This window comes from Rosa chinensis, chromosome 1, assembly GCF_002994745.2.
Source record: "Rosa chinensis cultivar Old Blush chromosome 1, RchiOBHm-V2, whole genome shotgun sequence".
Classification (NCBI taxonomy): Eukaryota; Viridiplantae; Streptophyta; class Magnoliopsida; order Rosales; family Rosaceae; genus Rosa; species Rosa chinensis.
Window position 1 is genome coordinate 33,768,751 of NC_037088.1, and position 19,463 is coordinate 33,788,213.

The following is a 19,463-nucleotide window of genomic DNA, read 5'->3' on the forward strand; positions in this document are numbered from 1 at the left end:
AAGAAACTACTCACTACTCATATATAGATACATCATCAAAAGTTTAGAAAAATATGAAAGAGATGATAAGGAAGAGAGGGGAGAGTTGACTTAGTCACTTCTAGCTATATGCTAGTATGAACCAAGCAGTTTCTTCACCCAACTACCCAAGATGGAGGTGTGGTGCTCTTGATGATGTCTCCTTAAAGCTTGAGTGAGTTCTTCTTGTATTCCCAAAAGAAAGGTAAAGAAATAAGAAAAATGAAAGAGGAGGAGTGGAAGGGCAGCAACCCTTCCCAAGGCTACTATGCGTCGCTCCCGTTCTCTCCCATTCTCAAAGAGAATGGATGGTATATATAGGGGTCATGGTTGGCTGGCCTTCGTGAGAGAACTAGTAGATGAGGTGAGGTGGCGTGGCAGCATGTGATTGGCGTAGGAGAGAAACAAAAAAAATGGTCTGAACTTGGTCAACAAAGATAATTAAGCAATGGATCAATTGTTGCTTAATTAAGACCACCGCGTGCATGCAACAGGTTTCAATCTTCTATTCTTTTTTCTTTTTTTCTTTTTTCTTTTTTTTCTTTTTCTTTCTTTCTTTCTTCTTTTCTCTCTCATCTTTTTCTACTACCTCAATCTCAACTGTCAAGATATATTTGCAAGCACCAATATGGTAGTGATTTCACTTCTTTGTTTGGATTGACCATGATTAGTTGACATTTTCCTCTTTTTGTCGGAAACTCTATTTGCTCCAATTTTGCTTTGTTTTCTCTCGTTTCCGCACCTCTACTTATTTACTACAAAATAAATAAAAATAGATTAATTACATTATAATTGGATCAAGGATTAGCTTATTTATAGTATTTTAGATACAATTACATGCATATAAATGCGTGTAATCACTATCACTAGTAATTGCATGCTTAATAGGGTTACTTATAGTGCGTTCATCTAGTTAATTTACTTAAGGGAAGTCAAAAAGGATTCTGTATATGATCATCTTTGTTCTTGATCGATTCCTTGCTATGATATGTTTGATTCGAAAATAATTAATGATTATCACCCTTGTTAACGTGTTAATGAGTAGCTAATTTCATCTTTACATCTTCCATTCATCTTTATCTATTTGGTTTATGATTTGATTTGGTGTGTCACTTGTATATAATTGTTAATTTAGAAATTAAAATCTAAAAAAACCCTTTTCCATGTAATTTTCAAATTATGTAGATATATTTGTTTTATCTTGTCTAACATTTTTGTTTTGCAGGAATAAATGAAGCCCTAATCTTAGGTTGAGAACGATACTCTACTTGCTCTAACTACATTGATAGAGTTTCAAATTATGTACACTACAAAAAAAAATTGCAACGGCTACCACAGTTAGCGTCGGCGCAAAAATGCCGTCGCCATTGGTCATAGATTTGCTACGGGAAACAAGGCGTCGCAAAATTAAAATTGGTTTGCGATGGCTAATTAACGCCGTGGCATAAAAACTGATACAATTGCGACGGCATCTTTAATGCCGTAGTTAAATTTATCCTAATCCTTGCTACGCTGTAGTTGTCGTAGCTTTTTTTATTTTATTTTTATTTTTCTTTTATACGATTTGGGTCTTAAAATCAGAATCAAAGTTGACCTAGCTTCACAAGGGGCGGGGAAACGAAAAATAGCCGCGCGCCAAAGTGAACCCAAAAAACTCAATCTTCCCGAAGAATGAAACCTCATACTCCATCTTCCCCTCCCCTCAACCCAAAAACTCTTCTCTAAAGACTCATCTAAATCTCAAAAACCTCATACGCAGTACTCACCTTCGTCTCTCTCACTCTTTGGGTATGTATCTTCTCTCTCCCTTCAGTGGGTTCAATTCGATTAGTTCAAATTATCAAATGAAAGAGATGAGATTTTTGTTGTCTGAGAGGAACCAAGTATAGAAAATTTGTTTGTGTATTTGAAATCACTTTCAATTTTGCTTATTTGTGGAAGAACCGTTATGTTTGTTGGTTTTGGCGTTTGGGTATGTCAATTGAGTGTTTGGGTATGTCGATTTGGTACTGGAAATCTCAATATGAATGGAGCTGACTTCAATTTGTTCTGTGGACAATTCAAAGCACTGGGCCTGATCTATTCCTTCACATGGTAGATAGCGATATCTCGGTTGTTTAATCTTTTCGTTTAGATGGTTTCAAGCCCTAAATCTTTTCATTTGAATTTGGCCCTGAATGGTTTTCAAGCCCTGAGTAATTAAGAGCTCTGGTTTTGTTTATCACTATATGGGTTCATTTAGTTGCTGAAGCTTTCAGCTAAATGGTATATGCATGTGTTTGTGATTATGTTTTAGTTTTCCGTGGTCCTATTCAGTGGTTGGTTTTGATACTTGGATATTTATATGTATTATGAGTAATGGCCTTTTATAGCTTGTAGGGTTCTTTGAATGAAAACAGATATATACTTGGTTTTGTTGGCTGGTGTTTAATTTGATTAGCTAATAATGTGCTATTTGTTTATAAGAGATAGAACTAATGTAATGTGAAACTCGAATATATGTGCTATTTCTTTATCAACTTGTCTTCAATTTTTAATTGTCATATTATGTAGAATAGCAGTATATGATATGTAATATAGTCCTTCCAGCCTTAGCACTCTCCCTATGGATCATTTTGGAAGGGGAAAAAAAATGATGCTTATGCCTTTGGGGACAAAACGGGACGAAATTTTGTTTGATGATTTCATTGCTAGTGTTCTGATTTGATTGTCGAAATTTTGGTATTCTTTTGCAAGTATTCAAGATTAGGGTGAGCTACAGCTACTTGATCAGTTACTTGGTCAGTTACTTGACCAGTTACAGTTACTTGGTCAGTTACAGTTACTTGGTCCGTTACATGGTCCGTTACATGGTCAGTTACTTGGTCAGTTACATGGTCAGTTGGTCAGTTACTTGGTCAGTTACTTGACCAGTTACAGTTACTTGGTCAGTTACATGGTCAGTTACATGGTTAGTTACTTAGTGGATAGTTTCTGAGTTTCTGGGCATAAAAGTAATGATGTTCTTGTTACTTTGACATGGTCAGTTTAATTTGTCCAGTTTTCTTAGTGTCGTTAGAAAACTTAGAAGCTTCCACAAATGTGGAAATCTTCAGCAAAGCACCAAAGAGTTTTGTATTGTGTTTGGTTCATGCATGTTTACTGATTTTTCTGAATTTCATTCCCTTTCAGTTAATTGGTTTTGTTTGCCTGAAGCACTAAAGTTTGATACTTCATAACCTGTTTGCATCTTATTGTTTGGCTTTGCAGGTTATTTGCGTATCACTTGGAGGCTAATCTGCTCTGTCCTCTATTCTCTATCATCTATCTTCCACTCGTCATAGAAAATTCAAGGTAAGCCTCAACTTTTTTGTGTCTTGGATGAGATTGTTGGGTATAAATGCAGAAGCTATCTGCTTTATCTTTTTTGTTTGCTGCTTTTATATATATTTTTGTTTAATGTATTTTTGAACAAAGCTTATCTGTTTATTGCAACTGGAGTATATGTTCTTTGCTTAATTAATTACCTTCTTTTAGGGACTGAACTAGCTTATAGTAATTTTATACTTTTGATGTTGGAAATTTATAGTTTTTGTGTTGTATTTTGATGGCAGCTCAGTTGTAGGCAATGTTTCTTCACTTTGGTTAATTGTTTGAAGTCCTTTGTTTGGTTAGTAGTCATGGTTATAATTTAATAAACTGTATTTTTCTTGGCTATTTGACGTAGATGTTCAATCTGATTGCTTAAGGAGAAATATGGACAAATCATGGATAGATTTAGTAGATAGGCATTCTCTAGCATATTATGATGCAATAGATCAATTTTTGACTTTTGCATACATCAATAGGGATCTGGGTTCAAGGATTTATTGTCCTTGTAGAAAGTGCGAAAATCGTTATCTCTATGTAAGATTAGTTGTGCGCCAGCATCTTCGTGATTATGGTTTCTTTAAGAAGTATAGGAAATGGGATAAACATGGTGAGCCTATTCATTATGTTCATCCAGTGGATGGAAATCAAAATGGTATTGGGTTAGATTCTTATATGGAGGATGATATGGTCAGACTTGTCCAAGAAGCTTTAGGAGCTCCTAATGTAGGAACACATGATTAGACTAGTGAAGAAAACTCAACTAATCCTAATGTAGGGGCAAACGAACCTACCAAGAAGTTCTTGAAGCTTCTTGAGGATGCAAACCTTCCATTGTATCCGGGTTCTAAGAGACACACAGCTTTGTCATATACAGTTCGTCTTTTGCAAGCGAAGGTGCTCCATGGATGGACAGATAAATCCTTCAAAACTTTACTTGAGATAGCAAAAGAATCTATGCCTGAAGGTGTGCAACTTCCCAAGTCATATTATGAAGCGCAGAAGTTAACAGAAGATCTCGGATTCACTTATGAAACAGTAGATGCATGTCCTAACAGTTGTATGTTGTTTAGAAATGAAGACATAAATTTGGATGAATGCAGAATATGCAAGACATCTCGATGGAAAGATAACAATGGTAGTTCAAATGATGTTGCAGCACTTGGGAAACGAAAAGCAGCAAAACAAGCAAGATATTTTCCTTTAAAACCAAGGTTACAAAGGTTGTTTATGTCTTCAAAAACAGCAAAGCTTATGAGATGGCATGGAGAGGAAAGAACCGATGATGGTGTGTTTAGGCATCCTGCAGACTCTCTTGCATGGAAAGATTTTGACCAAAAACACACAAATTTTTCAGGAGACATTCGCAATGTAAGGCTTGGGTTAGCATCTGATGGATTCAACCCATTTAGGTTTATGAATATAGTTCATAGTACCTGGCCTATCATATTGGTTCCCTACAATTTACCACCTATGATGTGCATGAAGCAACCCTTTATATTTCTATCTGTTCTTATTGATGGTCCTAAGGCACCCGGTGATAAAATTGATGTCTACATGCAGCCACTTATTGAAGAATTGAAGGAACTGTATGAAGATGGTGTAGAAACATTTGATGCATTCAACAATGAAATGTTTAAAATGCATGCTGCATTGTTGTGGACGATTAATGACTTTCCTGCCTATGCCAACTTGTCGGGGTGGAGTACAAAAGGTGAATTTGCTTGCCCATCATGCAACTCTGAAAGTGGTTACCAGCGGTTGAAGTTTGGTAAAAAAGCTTCATACATGACTCATCGGCGGTGGTTACCCTATGATCACAAGTATCGAGCAAATTCAAGGTCATTGAATGGCAATACAGAATATAGAAGGAAGCCTAAAACTTTATCTGGTGCTGATCTTCTTGCACAATTGGAATCAAATGGTGTTCTTACAGAGTACAAGCGGGAAGATCTAGAGCGAAGGAAGGTGCTTGGGGTGCAAAAACCTGATAATGATCCTTTGATGAAAAAGAAGCACAATTGGAAGAAGAAAAGTATATTTTATGAGCTTCCATATTGGAAAGACAACCTGATACGTCACAACCTTGACGTGATGCATATAGAAAAGAACATTTGTGATAATGTTCTTTTCTCAATATTAGGAGTTGCTGGAAAGTCTAAGGACAACTTGAATTCTCGTCGTGATCTGGAACTTATGGGAATTAGGGAGCAGTATCATCTAAAGAGGAGAGAGTCCGGTACAGAGTATGCTGATCCAGCTGAGTTTGAGATGAACAATAAGGGGAAAGACATGTTCTTTTCAGCCTTATCAGGATCACGAATGCCAGATGGAGCTACTTCCAATATTGCACGTCGTGTACGTTTACATGATCGTAGTATTGGAGGTCTTAAGAGCCACGATAACCATATTCTATTGCAGCAACTTATTCCTTTATTTATATGAAGTTCTTTACTAGAGAATGTGGTTCAGGCATTGATTGATCTGGGTAGTTTTTTTAAACAGTTATGCTCAATGGATAATTGTGCAGCAGATATAGAAAAGGCTCGTGCTCGTATAGTGCTGACACTTTGTGAACTTAAGAAGATATTTCCGCCATCATTCTTTGATATAATGGAGCATTTACCAATTCATTTAGCTGATGAAGCATTAATTGCTGGTGCTGTAATTTTTCGGTGGATGTATCCTATTGAGAGGTATCTACTGACCTTGAAGGAATATGTGCGGAATCGGGCTTGTCCTGAAGCATCAATGGCTAAAGGTTATTTGATGGAAGAGTGCATGAACTTCTGTACTCAGTATCTCAATGATGTGGAAAGCAAGTTTAATAGACCAGCAAGGAAAAAAAATGATGACGATATAAACAAGGGAAAAGACTTTGTACTTGAGGAAATTACTCGGACACAAGCTCATCGATGGATCTTATTCCATACAGAGGCAGTCACACCATTTCTCAAGTATGTCATGTTGCTTATTGTTTTGTTTTTTTATAATCTGCATATAATCACATGGTCAGTTACTTGGTTAGTTACTTGACCACTTACAGTTACTTGGTCAGTTACATGGTCAGTTACTCAGTTACTTGGTCAGTTACATGGTCAGTTACTTGACTAGTTACAGTTACATGGTCAGTTACATGGTCAATTACTTGACCAGTTACAGTTACTTGGTCAGTTACATGGTCAGTGACATGGTCAGTTATATGGTCAGTTACTTGACCAGTTACAGTTACATGGTCAGTTACTCAGTTACTTGGTCAGTTACATGGTCAATTACTTGACCAGTTACATGGTCAGTTACTTGACCAGTTACAGTTACATGGTCAGTTACATGGTCAGTTACTTGACCAGTTACAGTTACATGGTCAGTTACTCAATTACTTGGTCAGTTACATGGTCAGTTACTTGACCATTTACATGGTCAGTTACATGGTCAGTTACTTGGTCAGTTACATGGTCAGTTACTTAGTGGATAGTTTCTGAGTTTCTGGGCAGAAAAGTAATGATGTTCTTACTACTTTGCAGTGAACATCTTATTACTATTCGACGACAATTTCCTGCTGCAAATGAACACTATGTTCAGAGAGTTCATTTTCGGGAATTTGCAAACTAGTTTAAGGAGCATGTATGTTGCTAGCTATAATTAGATATATTTAGTTCATCTTTCGGTGTCTTATAGTGTGCAGTTTTTAACTATTGTTTACCTAAATCAGGTTATCAATTTGCAAAGAACAAGTTCTGTATTGTTATCAGAAGAAGTTATTGCTATGTCTAATTCTCCTAGTCCATCAGCAAAGAGATTGACTTCTTACAATGCGAATGAGTTTTTCTTTCAAGTGAAAAGTCTTGATAATCATCGCTCAACACAGAATAGTGGTGTAACTTTACAAGCAGACAAGAATCTTTCTATTGACTCCTCACCATACTATGGGAGATTGACAGATATTATCAAAATCTCTTATCGTATTGATATCAAATATGTTTTGTTTAAGTGTGATTGGGTTAATCCTGCTACAGGTATAAAGTTAGACCATTTTAACTTTCCTTTAGTTAACTTCAAGCGTTTGTTGTACAAAAATGATTGCATAGGGGATGAACCCTTCATATTGGCATCTCAAGCTCATCAAGTTTGGTATGCTCTAGATCCTTCAGGGCAAGAATGGCTGAATGTTGTTGACATGCCTTCAAGAGACTTATCCCTTGTGCAAACTAACAATACTGAAGAAGCTAGTATTTCAAGCGAGTCAATGGATGTTGAAATGGATGATTGAGACCGTAACTTGTAATATAGTAGATGTAGGTTAAGATGGCACTTATAGGTGCAGATTTTTGTGTGCATAGGTCTTTTTTGTTTGCTGGAACTTGGTCTTCGTGTATGGAATATATGATATTAATTACGGTTTTTTTGGACAATGGAATGTGATTCTGTCATTTCAATTTATAATAAACTGTGGTATTTCTATCATATAAAACTTGTTGGTTATTTCGATTCGAAACATTATGTTCTCATATAATTGTAAATGTCCTTTTTCAGTTAACCATGAAGAAAAGGAAGATTGGTCGATCGCGCACCATGTCTGAATATTTGAGTTCCAGCAGCTCTCAATCTTCAAGCAACAGCATTTCCTCATCACAACAGCCGTCACCGTCTTCAAGATTGCCACCACCATCTCCTTCCCCTCCACCTCCTCCTCCACCTCCTCCACCACCGCCACCCCCTGCACTACCATCTCCACCAGCAGGTACATCAATATCTAATATATTTGTAATGTAGTATCTTTTTTGTTTTAAAGTTACAATTTGATATTTTTAAAACTTGGTTAGAGATGGAAGTACAAGCTACTGCTGAAAGTTCCAGAGGTCAAAATAAGGGTATCTCAGAATGGAATACTGGAGTTAAAGTCGAAATCAAGTTTGATTCTACCTTCCAACCTGTGGGAGATAGGGCTGCCCAATTAAAGTCGCAGTTAGGACAAATTGTAAGGGATGGGCAAAGAATTCCCCTTACAATAATTGATTGGAAGTCTGTTGGAGCTGAAGTGAAAGATGGAATATGGAAAGAAGTTAAGGTACATATGTCATTTATATTTGTTGGTAAACACTTGAATGAAAGAAAAAAAAAACTTGACTCCATGTATTTGCAATTAGTTTTTGGTTTTGATTTGTTTTAAAATTATGAAGCATAAGTACTAGTTTCAAGTATAGACTAATCCTAACCTATCAATGTTTCGTAGGATAATTTGCTGAATGTTCCAGAAGGATATAAAACTGTATGTTTGAGATGTTGCAATAGTCTGTGGAAGGATCATAAAAGCAAAACGAAACTCAACTTCTTTGAGAAAAACAAAGAAGATCCAGATATTCTTTCAAAAGTTCCTGCCAATATTGTGACAGAGCAATGGAGTGAGCTAGTTGCCTATTGGAGTAGTGAGGAAGCTAAGGTATTAGTGGCACAATATTTATAAATAGATTATCGAATACCAGAATCACTACCATTTAACCTTGACATTGATGTTGCAGATGATAGCAAGAAGAAATTCTATCAATAGGGAGCTTCGTGGACCAGTTCATACTACTGGTCGAAAACACTTTGCTCAATTACGATTTGAGGTATTCCACTGCATTCTACATTTATGTGTTTCTTCGGTAGGAGATGAGTTTCTTCTTTTTTCCATTTCATCTATAAATTTGATTCTTGTATTGAAATATGAAAATATGTAAATTTGGACTGGAATATTATAGATTCAGTTTGCTATTATTTTGCATTTGATAGATGGAGCAAAATGGAGAAGAAACTGATAAGATGAATGTGTGGAAAAAAGCATGAGACCAGTCAAAACCAGAAGTAGTTGAAGTCATTGTAAGCTTTATTTTTAGTATATTGTATGATAATGTTTCAGTTTCTAATTTATATGTTCTTTTCAAGCTGGTAATTCTATACTTGAATGTAGGAAGAATATGAAAAACGACTTTTATTAGAACTTGAGGACCAAAGGAACTTTCAGGCTGTCAAAGACCGTATATTTCATGAATTGATTGGAGAGGATGGCCATGGATATTGTCGCACCTATGGATCTGCTGTGCCTAGAAGATTTGTCTACCCACATGCACCAAATTCCTCTGAAACCACTGATGATATAATACAGAAAGTAACTGAATCTGTGGCAAAAAAGTTTCAGGATCAGCTTAATATGCTACAAGCTCGAATTGATTTTTTGGAGAACAAAGAGAAGAGAGGCATAGATCAAAATGGACAGGTTTGTCATCACAAGAATAATTGTTTGAATATTTAGCTCTTATTTGATGTGCACAATTTATTAGATGGTATTGATGAGATAATATAGCAAGACAAGAAATATGAAGTAATGCGGAGATATTCAGATTTCAGTTTGTTTTGACAAGAAATATATAGTTGGTGACAAGATCTATTCAGCTTTGACAAGAATTGTTTAGTTTAATATGCTTCCCTATATAGATCATATGTTGGTTTTGTATAAAGGTCTCTAAAAGGTCTTTTTAGTGGGATGTTTTTCCTTGTTTAAGTATGTCACTTTTGTTAGTTATGTATGTGTATAGTAGGCAGGTTGATGATAATGTTTTATTATGATCATATATGTCTTCAGTCCTACAATTGTTTCAAGTGTCCTCAGTCCTACAATTGTTCTATTATTTGATCTGTTTCCCCTTTGCTGTTATTTTATCAATGATGAATATACATACTAGATCAACTTGTAAAAGAAACACTAGCTTTGATGACACTTGATTTGAAATTTCCTCTCATACTGTCATTCTCTTTGTAATATGATTATAAAAAATGATGCAACCTGCGAATCTGCGTGTTTGGTTATTGGAATTGGGTTATGGTGTGACATTGAAAAAGGGTGATATGCAAAGCCATACATGATATATCTAATTTTTTTTTTTTTTTTGATGTCTTAGGTTTCAGATGCAACTAGTGACCATGAAATTCGGAGGGAGTCTGTAGGAGAAGAAGGGAATCCAAATTCAAGCAGTGATAGAGCAATGGGCTAAGTTTCAATATGTTATTGCATATTTTTGTTAAGTGTTACTCTTGGTTGTCTTCATTAGGAACTTGGTTTTGGGCATAACTTAATTTGTACTTCTTTTAATTACCTATACTGATAGTGCAACAACTTAATTACATTGCAATGAAATAGATGAGTTAATGAACAATATATGTGTTGTGTATTGATATTTTTATCCCATTTTTGGATATTGCAAAAATACAGGTTTTGTTAAAAAAAAAAAATATTGGTTGGCTACTAGCATCGGTGAATTGCCGTAGCCAAGAATATATTTCTATATAACACCACACCGAAGCTACGGCAACGAGACCGTAGCAAAATTTGCTATTGAAAAATTGGCGGGAAGCAAATTAGTTTGGCAGCAAAAAAAAAATTGGCGGGAAACAAATTTGGCGGGAAACAAATTTGGTAGGAAACAAATTTTGGCGGGAAGTAATATAATTATCTTAATATTAATTATGCTGCGACGGAAATTTGCCGTAGTATATTTTGTAATGGCGACGGCATTAGGGGTAGCATGAAACCGTCGCAGAGTAAGTGTCGCAAAGATCTTAGCCGTCGCAAAAGTGGTCTGCGACGGCATTTTGCCATGGCTAAAGATATTGGCGACGCCACCAACGGCGTCAGAAGCTTTGCCGTCGCAGAGCCGTCGCAAATGCTTTTTTGCCACGGCAAAACAGCTTTTTGCTACGGCAGGGCGCCGTGGCTATTGCAATTTTTTTTTGTAGTGGTAATAACTGTGGAGTCAATTTTTGGCGCCGTTCTGGGGATTAAATTATTATTTTTTATTTCTTGTAAATGGCGTTGGAATTTAATATACTTGTAAAATAATTTTTTTTTTTGTAATTTGTGTTTAATTCTTATTTGTGGGAGTTTGAGTTGAATTATGAGTTCAAAATCATAACAGAATCGGTGAAGGATTCTCTTAATAACATTGGCTTCCCTCTCCTTTTTCTCTCAAGTAGCCGCACCTAAGTAGCACATCATGTCTAGGCTGATTGGATATGAGAAGTGCATTCAAGTGGGACTTGAGCCCCGCCAAAATCATTCCTCTACTACATGGCCATATGTGAAAAGAGTTACCAAAAGATTGAGAAAGGAGCATGATGTTAAAACTAGAACCCTTAGGCCGTGTTTTAAACCTTGATAGAAGACTTGTGGTTGAATTTGAATTCTTATAAGTTGCTTGATTTCACGTTTACACCTAATTTGTAAAAATACATTTTATACATACACTAAACTTGTAAAAGTTTTCATTGTACACTTATACATGGCGCCATATACTTTGATACTTATACAAATAGACTTGTGTTTCTTGTGTGACATACTTTTTACTCTATACTTGTATAAATATTAATTTATATTTTGTTTATTGTATAGTTTACTAACTTAGTTTAATTTTTGATTTCTTCAGGATATCTATCAATGTTTGAGCCTTCTAAGATCCCTACTGCAGAAGAGATTGAAGCACGGCTCGAATGTTTAAAGAACCCTCCAGAAATTGAATACATAAGACCTTCTCATTTGAAATTGAGAGCATTTTCAAGCTGAAGACATTCTCCTTCTCTCTAGTTGAAAGAGCCAAAGATTGATTGCATGAACTTCCAGATGGAAGTGTCACCTCATGGGATGTCATGATGAAGGCATTTCTTAAGAAATTCTTCCTTGCTTTAATAGTTATCACTATGAGGAAGAAGATCACTAGGATTCAACAAGCTGAAGATGAGTTATACCTTGCGTACTATGAAGGTTCAAGTCCTTATTGGCTCAGTGTCTCCAGCACAAGTTCAAGGATGAAAGCCTCTTGCAATACTTTATGAGGGTTTACTCCCTCTTGAGCGCCAAATGTTAAATGTTGCAAGTGGAGGCACTTTTGTAGACAAGATTCCAGCTCAAGGGAAGGTGTTGATTGCTAATAGGGCTACCAATGCTCAACAATATAAAGGCATTAGGACCACATCTTGCCCAGTGAAGGAGGTAACCCTAAACTCTTATATGAATGCTCGTTTGGACAAAATTACTTCTCTTTTGTCTCAGGTTTTAATGCCAAAGTTTCAAGGAGTAGCTCAAGCTTGTGGGGTGTGCTCTACTTAAGGGCACATGATTGATCAATGCCCCCAATTGATAGACAATGGTGGATGGGAAAGCATGATACTATTTAGACTTCCAAGGTCAAGGACAAGGGCAACCACATCCAGAATGACCCATTCTCCAACACCTACAATCCAGGATGGAGGGATCACCCTAACTTTAGGTGGTGGGATAATGATAATATCTAAAACGTCAATCAAAACACAGACAACAAAGGACCCCAGGGAGTATTCTTTCTAAGACCTCATGCCCCTCCTTAAAACCAAGTTACATCCCCTAACTATGAAAAGATTATTGAGATGCTAAACTCTTCAACACAGGCCTTGATTCAAGGGCAACAAAACCATGTAAAGGACATAGCGGATCTCAAGAAGTAAATGGGACAAGTAGTGTACTTTATGACCAAGTTCCATGAACAAGTTAAGCTTCCAAACAACACCATTCCAAATCCAAAGGGAGGCTTTGAAGGTGCCAACAACTGAGGAGCAAAGGAGCTGCGTCTAGGCTGAAAGACGTTAAACAATAAGCGTTGCATGGGAGACAACCCAGATCAGAAAGGAACTGTGGAGGAGATCATCAACGCTTTCTTGACCTTCTTTACTTTTATTGGTTTCTAAGTTTGGACAATTATTTTTAGTGTTTGATTTTAATCAATTATTAATTTTTGGTTTTGCGCTAACTTATCCCTATTTGCTTTTATTATGCTTTGCATGCTATGAATTGTATTACATAGAGGACAGTGTATGATTTAAATGCGGGGGAAAGGGTTTAACGTTATACTTCGTTTTTAGGTTGTTAGTTTTTGTGGTTAAAAATAAAAATACAAAAAAAAATTGAAAAAGGAAAAAAATACAAAAAATTGTTGGAAAAAAAAAATTGCATTAACTTTTGTTTTTTTGTTTTTGTTTGTTTGAGTCAAAATTGTTTTGGGTTAGTATCTTCTTCAAACTAGATCCATCTGAGTAGGATGTGATGTCTTAGGTCTGGTTTGGATACAAGAAGTGCTTTTAATTGGGCCCTAGTCTCCGTCAAAATCGTTCCTCTCTTCACCTGGTCATGTCTCAAAGGAGTTACCAAAGGAAGAAGAGAAAAAGCCCAAGTCCAAAACCGTTTTTGTGTCTTTTTGAGTCACTTTTGTTTTATTTTTGTATTGTTTTTGGTTTTTAAGTCTTAAGTCGCCTTTCAACTATCTAGAATGAGCTTATATCTCTAAAATCATGGCTAAAAGATGATCAAAAAATTAAGATGGAAATTTATTTCTCTTTGTTAAATATGACTTATATGTGATATATAATTGTGTAGTGGATAACATGGTACAGATTCTGATTATGCTAAAATGAGTTTTGATTCAAATTCATCCATGTGAGAATTTGAGCCCATGTACCTTTTTTTTTTTTTCTTTTCTGAGTGTTAACGTTATATATACTATATGTATATTCTTGAATTTCTTGGCGATGCTTAGTTGATCTTGTTATCTTTCATTTGATTGATTACATGTCATAGCTCTTTAATGGACTAGTGCTAGAATTCACTCTTATGCTTGTCAAAACTTTTATCGATATATATCCTTAATTTTGGAAAGGATAAAGGCATTTTAGGATTTTACCACCATTGCCAAATAAGTCTATATCCTATTTTGTGTGCACTACCCTAGATTAACCCCTTTGAGTCAACATTATTTAGCTTTTTCTTTCATCATCTTAAATTTCCTTAACCACTTAACCTTAATATAGTTACATCATTACTCTTTGTTTTAAAGACTTAATGGAGCTAAGGCCCCGTTTGAGATTGCTTCGCTTTTAAAAAAATAAACTTTTGTTCAAAATTTTAGAGTTTATTGTGTTTGGTACATAAATAAAAAGTAGCTTTAATTGAAAGTTATATGTCACTGGCAGCAGATTTTAGACGCAACCTAAAGGTTGCTTTTAGAAGATTATGTGGATCAAAACACACTCTGCAGTTGTTTTATGTACTGACAGCACTTTTAAAAATATTATTTACCAAACACGAAACTGTTTTAATGCACAACTTATTATTCTCACAACACAGCAGCAACAGTTTTTTTAAAAAGTCATAACAATCTCAAACTAGCCCTAATTTTGAAGCTTTGCAAAGAAAGAAGGCATGAAGATTGAAGATTTAGAAGAGGTGAAAGTTCAAGTATGGGGGTATAATTGTCCATGAAAATTATTTTTAATATATGCCGTGAAAAAATAAAAAATAATAAAAAGAAAAAAAATTGTTGAAAAGGAAAAGAAAAAATATATGTATACAACTTTTAATTGGTTGAAATTGTTTAAGTTTTTGTGGACTTTTGTATTTTTACATTGTGGATTTAAAGCCTAGAATGAAGCAGAGGCCGAACAAGATGAAATAAGGCCTTTTATATAACCTCTATGGGCCTTGACATTTGTATGCCTTGGTGGACTTCATGAAGTTGTTTTAAGAGCTCTACTTTGTTTTTAGGAAACCTTTGTGATTTCCTTACCCCTTTGTTTCTGTTAACCTTAAGCGTTAGACCCATTACAACCCTTATATAAGACCTTTTTTTATCCTTAAAATGATTTATAATTGTGAACTTATGGCTTGAGTTCATTTGTGCATGTGATTGATATTCTTCATGAGATCTTTCGAATATATATATATATATATATATATATATATATGTGTGTGTGTGTGTGTGTGTGTGTGTGTGTGTGTGTGTGTGTGTGTGTGTGCGCGCGCGCTCTTTTCGTTTCTTATATGTGAGCTTTTCATTTAATATATATATCATCTTTCACATATACTTGAGTGAATAAAAAACTTTTTAAGCATTAACCTTGAATTCTGAGAGAAGAAAGAATGTATATCCTTTGTGAGGTGAATCAATACTTGTACATGTATGCTAAGCTCCAACCACTCTCCATTATTTGTCCCAAGTTCTACATGTTTATGTGTTGTGTATATCTTTTATTTAACTCTCGAAAAATATGTGATAAAGTCTTGTTGAGTGTTATTCTTGGTGACATGTAAGTATCAAATTTCTGAGACAAAATGTTGAAGGCATTAGAGTCATTAACCTTTGTAATTGTTTTTGAGTTTTGTACTTAGTTAATTTTGTTGGTTGTTGTCTTTTGTCTTTGTGTTTTCGTTTTAGGTTTTCTATACTTAATTGAATTTTTGTTTTGAGTCTTAGTGTTTTCATGAGTCTTAGTTGTTGTTTTCTTTGTTTTGATTTGCTAAAGGTCTAGCAAAAGTAAGTGTGGGGGAATTTAAAAGCAATATTTACTAAGTTTTTAACGTTATTCTCTCTACATTTTACTTAATTATTTCTTTAACATTATCATTTCTAACTTAGTTTTATGTTTTTAGGTACTTTTGAGTCCTTAAATGGAAGGCAAGGAGTAAATGGTGCAGAAATGGAGAAATAAAGTTTTTCCAATCCTACTAGGAGAAGGAATCCCAGTTCAAGTAGGAATCCTTAGTCAACTAAGAGTGAGCTCCTGGAAATGATGATCAGAAATGAGAAATAACAGAATCTCAGTTAAACAAGGAAACCCATTCCTACCAGGAAAATGAAACATAACATGACTAGGAGTCTCTGTTGCAGAAGGAGAGCTCAGGAAGATTCCAAAATATATCGAAAATGAAGAGTCCTAATTGGACTAGGAAACCTGTTTGCATTAGACGTCCTGATGATATTAGGATACCTGGGAAGGTTAAGAGATGTTGTGGCTTTAAGATAACTCAAGATTGTGCAAGAATGTTCTAAAAGATTACAAGTTGGCGTCACAATAGAAGATGGGCTTTGAAACGTCCAAATTGATAAGCCTGACCCAAAGATTGAAGCATGTGACTTGCATGTGAGTCTCTAGAATGATCATGCATGACACCTTGGAGGAGTCCTAATCCCATAAGTATTGCTTTTTGTCATGAGATATACAAGGAATATTAAAGAAGATTTTGTCAATATCAAATTGGGAGAGTTTGGAAGAATATCTACTTCGTGTGAATTATGAAAAAGAAAATAAAGAAGAGTAATTATCAATTTACATTTCCTGATTGCATATGAGTTAAATGAAGATCAAATTAAGGGAAGATACAAAATAATTTTGACTAAGAGGATATTGATGAAGAATCAAGATTGTTCTCTGCTTCTCACGCAATATCTTGATTGGTTGGATGATGTCATTGAAGTAGAAGCCAACTTTGATATCTTGGCTAGCCGTGCACTATAAATAGGAGGCTTTGTGAGACATTTTTGACCACCACAAAATCCTAAATCAAAATTACAATTTGCTTCCCCTTTCTTCTCTCAAGTTTTGACATTCTTCCAAAGTTCAAGCATTAAAGCCGTGAGCATTATCCTCTCCCATAGCCATAATTATCCTCCATTCCAAGCATCCTTGCCGTCCACCTCCACCACCTTTTGAAGCTTCTTGCGTTCTTGAAGATTTAAAAGTGTAACCATGAACTCCTTTTTTTTTTTTTTTTTTTTTTTTTTTTTCAGTTTTCAATACTTGTAATTCAAAACAGATTTTTGTTATGATAATTTGGTTAGTTCAATTACTTGTGAGATTGAAAGCATGTTTTGATGTTTAATTTCCAAATACCATGAAGCATGTTAATGTTTTAGGGTTTAGATAATCTAAAAATTTGCGATTTCATTATATCATAACATGATTGTTGCTTTTGTGCGAATAACCCATTGTTTACCTGTCTATTAATCTTAGGATGCATACTTTGATTGATGAGCATGTAATTGAATGCATATTAAGATTGCTAGCATTTTAGGTCTTAATAATTGAAGTGGAAAACCTATAATTCCTTAGGTAAATCAACAATGAGTTTTGCATGATAAGATTAGCGTTCTAACTTATTGTCATTGATTGAATTGATGAAACTTCCGTGTGTGCTTAATGCGTTGATTATGTTTTTATTAGTGATTAGCTACCACTAGTAATTGCATGCTTAATAGGGTTAATTATGGTGCATTCTTCTAGTTAATTTAAGTAAAGGAAGTAAAAAGGACTTTGTATGTGTTCATCTCTATTCTTGATCGATTCCTTGCTATGATATGTTTGATTCGAAAATAATGATTATCACCCTTGTTAACGTGTTAATGAGTAGTTAATTTCATCTTTACATCTTCCATTCATCTTTATCTATTTGGTTTATAATTTGATTTGGTGTGTCACTTGTATATAATTAGTTGTTAATTTAGAAATTAAAATCCAAAAACCCCCTTCCATGTAATTTTTGTAAATAAAGTATATATTGTTTAAGGAAAACTGAATTGGGAGAGAATTGAGTCTTACTTTCATTGATAATAGAGGCCTCCTTATATAGAGGATTACAAGACATAGAATCAGAGTTGTACAAGGTAAGATAATCGTACAATTAATAGGATATCTATGACTATCTCCGAGAATATCTCTAATTCAAAACCCTATTACAACTAGGTCAAGTAACCTAGAGTTTGGGCCAAACATATATTCTAGATTTATTTGAACGCTCCCTCTTGTGTCACCCAAACGTGGTGCTCCTCTAGTTGCCTCATTAAAAACCTTGCTAAGCAACAAAAACTCAGTGGGACAAAAATAACCTCGGTCAAAGGGGAAAAAGAGCACAACACATCCTTCACATTTCGAGACCATACATGTAGACATGTGAGCCCCGGAAAAATTTATCGAGCTTAATCGAGATAGTTCTATAATTATTTATTTACGATCTCGAAAATTATTATGGGTGCTCAGAAATATTTTTCAGAACTTTTCACAAGGAGAAATTATTGATTTAAAGCTAGGTTTGATAATAAAAGACACAAGACAACGAGTTCGTGGGAATTTTCGGGGAATTTTCCGGATACCCGAGCTAATTTATACGAATTTTGGAAGTTTTGAGATTATAAATAATTATTTAAGGGAAATGGAATTATCTGGTTCAATCTGATCCATTCATTTACCCACCGCTTAATCTGGACCGTCCAAGATTTATTAAGGGGACTATATATAGACCTTCCATCAGACCAACGCATCAGATTGTTCCAGAAGCATCAAGCTCCCTCTGACCCGCGACGCGACCCGATGACCCGAGAACAAGACCCGGTCGGAACTCCTCCGTTCGACCATATCTCGTGGCGGACCACCGGCGTTCGCTTCGTATCGACGAAGCCGACGTGCCTCTGGCCACGGATCATCCATGCACGGACTGTGGAGAAAGATTCGAAGCTTGAAAGGTTTGAACTTTCTGGCGATGCTTCTGCAATTTCCGGTGATCTTCGGGGCTGTGTGAGGTAGGAAAACTAACCCTCTCCTTACGCTCGTGCTGGTATAAGTGGTTCTCGAATTCGATTAAGTTTTGATGAATTTGTGTTTTGGGTGATTTCGGGTATCGACGGACCGCCGTCCATGGCGGCGATTCCAAGCTTCTAGTTTCGTTTCTAGCGTTTTGGAAAACCAGTTGAGGTCCGGGGAAGCTTGGCTCCTTGAATTGGTGTTCGGTGATGCTTTGGTCCTTACTGCACTTCAAACTGAAGGGGGAAATTGGGTGGGCTCTGCCTAACGTTTACGGAGCTAGGTAGCTGCACGTATAGGCATGCTCAAGATGGCCTCTGTTAACGATTCTTTGATTCTCAAAGGTAAATTTGGAATTCCGAAACAGAATCGTTCTCCAGTCAAATTCTGGTTGTGAATTTGGTTTTGTGAATGGTGATTGGAAGCTTGAAGTTGTGTGGTTGATTATTCTGGATATGCAGATAATGGATTCATTATGGTTGATATTGATTGAACAAGCTGAATAATGATAATGCTGAAACGCAATTGTGATACTCATGGGACATGTGAAAATGGTAAAAAATGGCTTGATTTAATGATGGGTGTCCATAGCAAATTCGAGCAGAATTACTATGAGGTGTGATTATTAAGTGAATTGGAAATGTTTGCGAAAAGTTGAAAATTTGGTGTTCTGTCAGATTTACGGA

At 35.5% G+C, this 19,463-nt stretch overlaps 1 protein-coding gene across 1 annotated transcript; it reads left to right on the forward strand.

Annotated features, from left to right (window-relative positions):
• Positions 1 to 240: 240 nt before the first annotated feature.
• LOC112165422 lies at positions 241 to 7,636 on the forward strand. The gene is made up of 6 exons (XM_040506066.1): positions 241 to 329; positions 3,268 to 3,351; positions 3,846 to 4,056; positions 4,111 to 5,724; positions 5,872 to 6,246; positions 7,079 to 7,636. The coding sequence occupies exons 1-6, from the start codon at positions 241 to 243 to the stop codon at positions 7,634 to 7,636; spliced, it is 2,931 nt and encodes a 976-aa protein (XP_040362000.1).
• Positions 7,637 to 19,463: the final 11,827 nt, after the last annotated feature.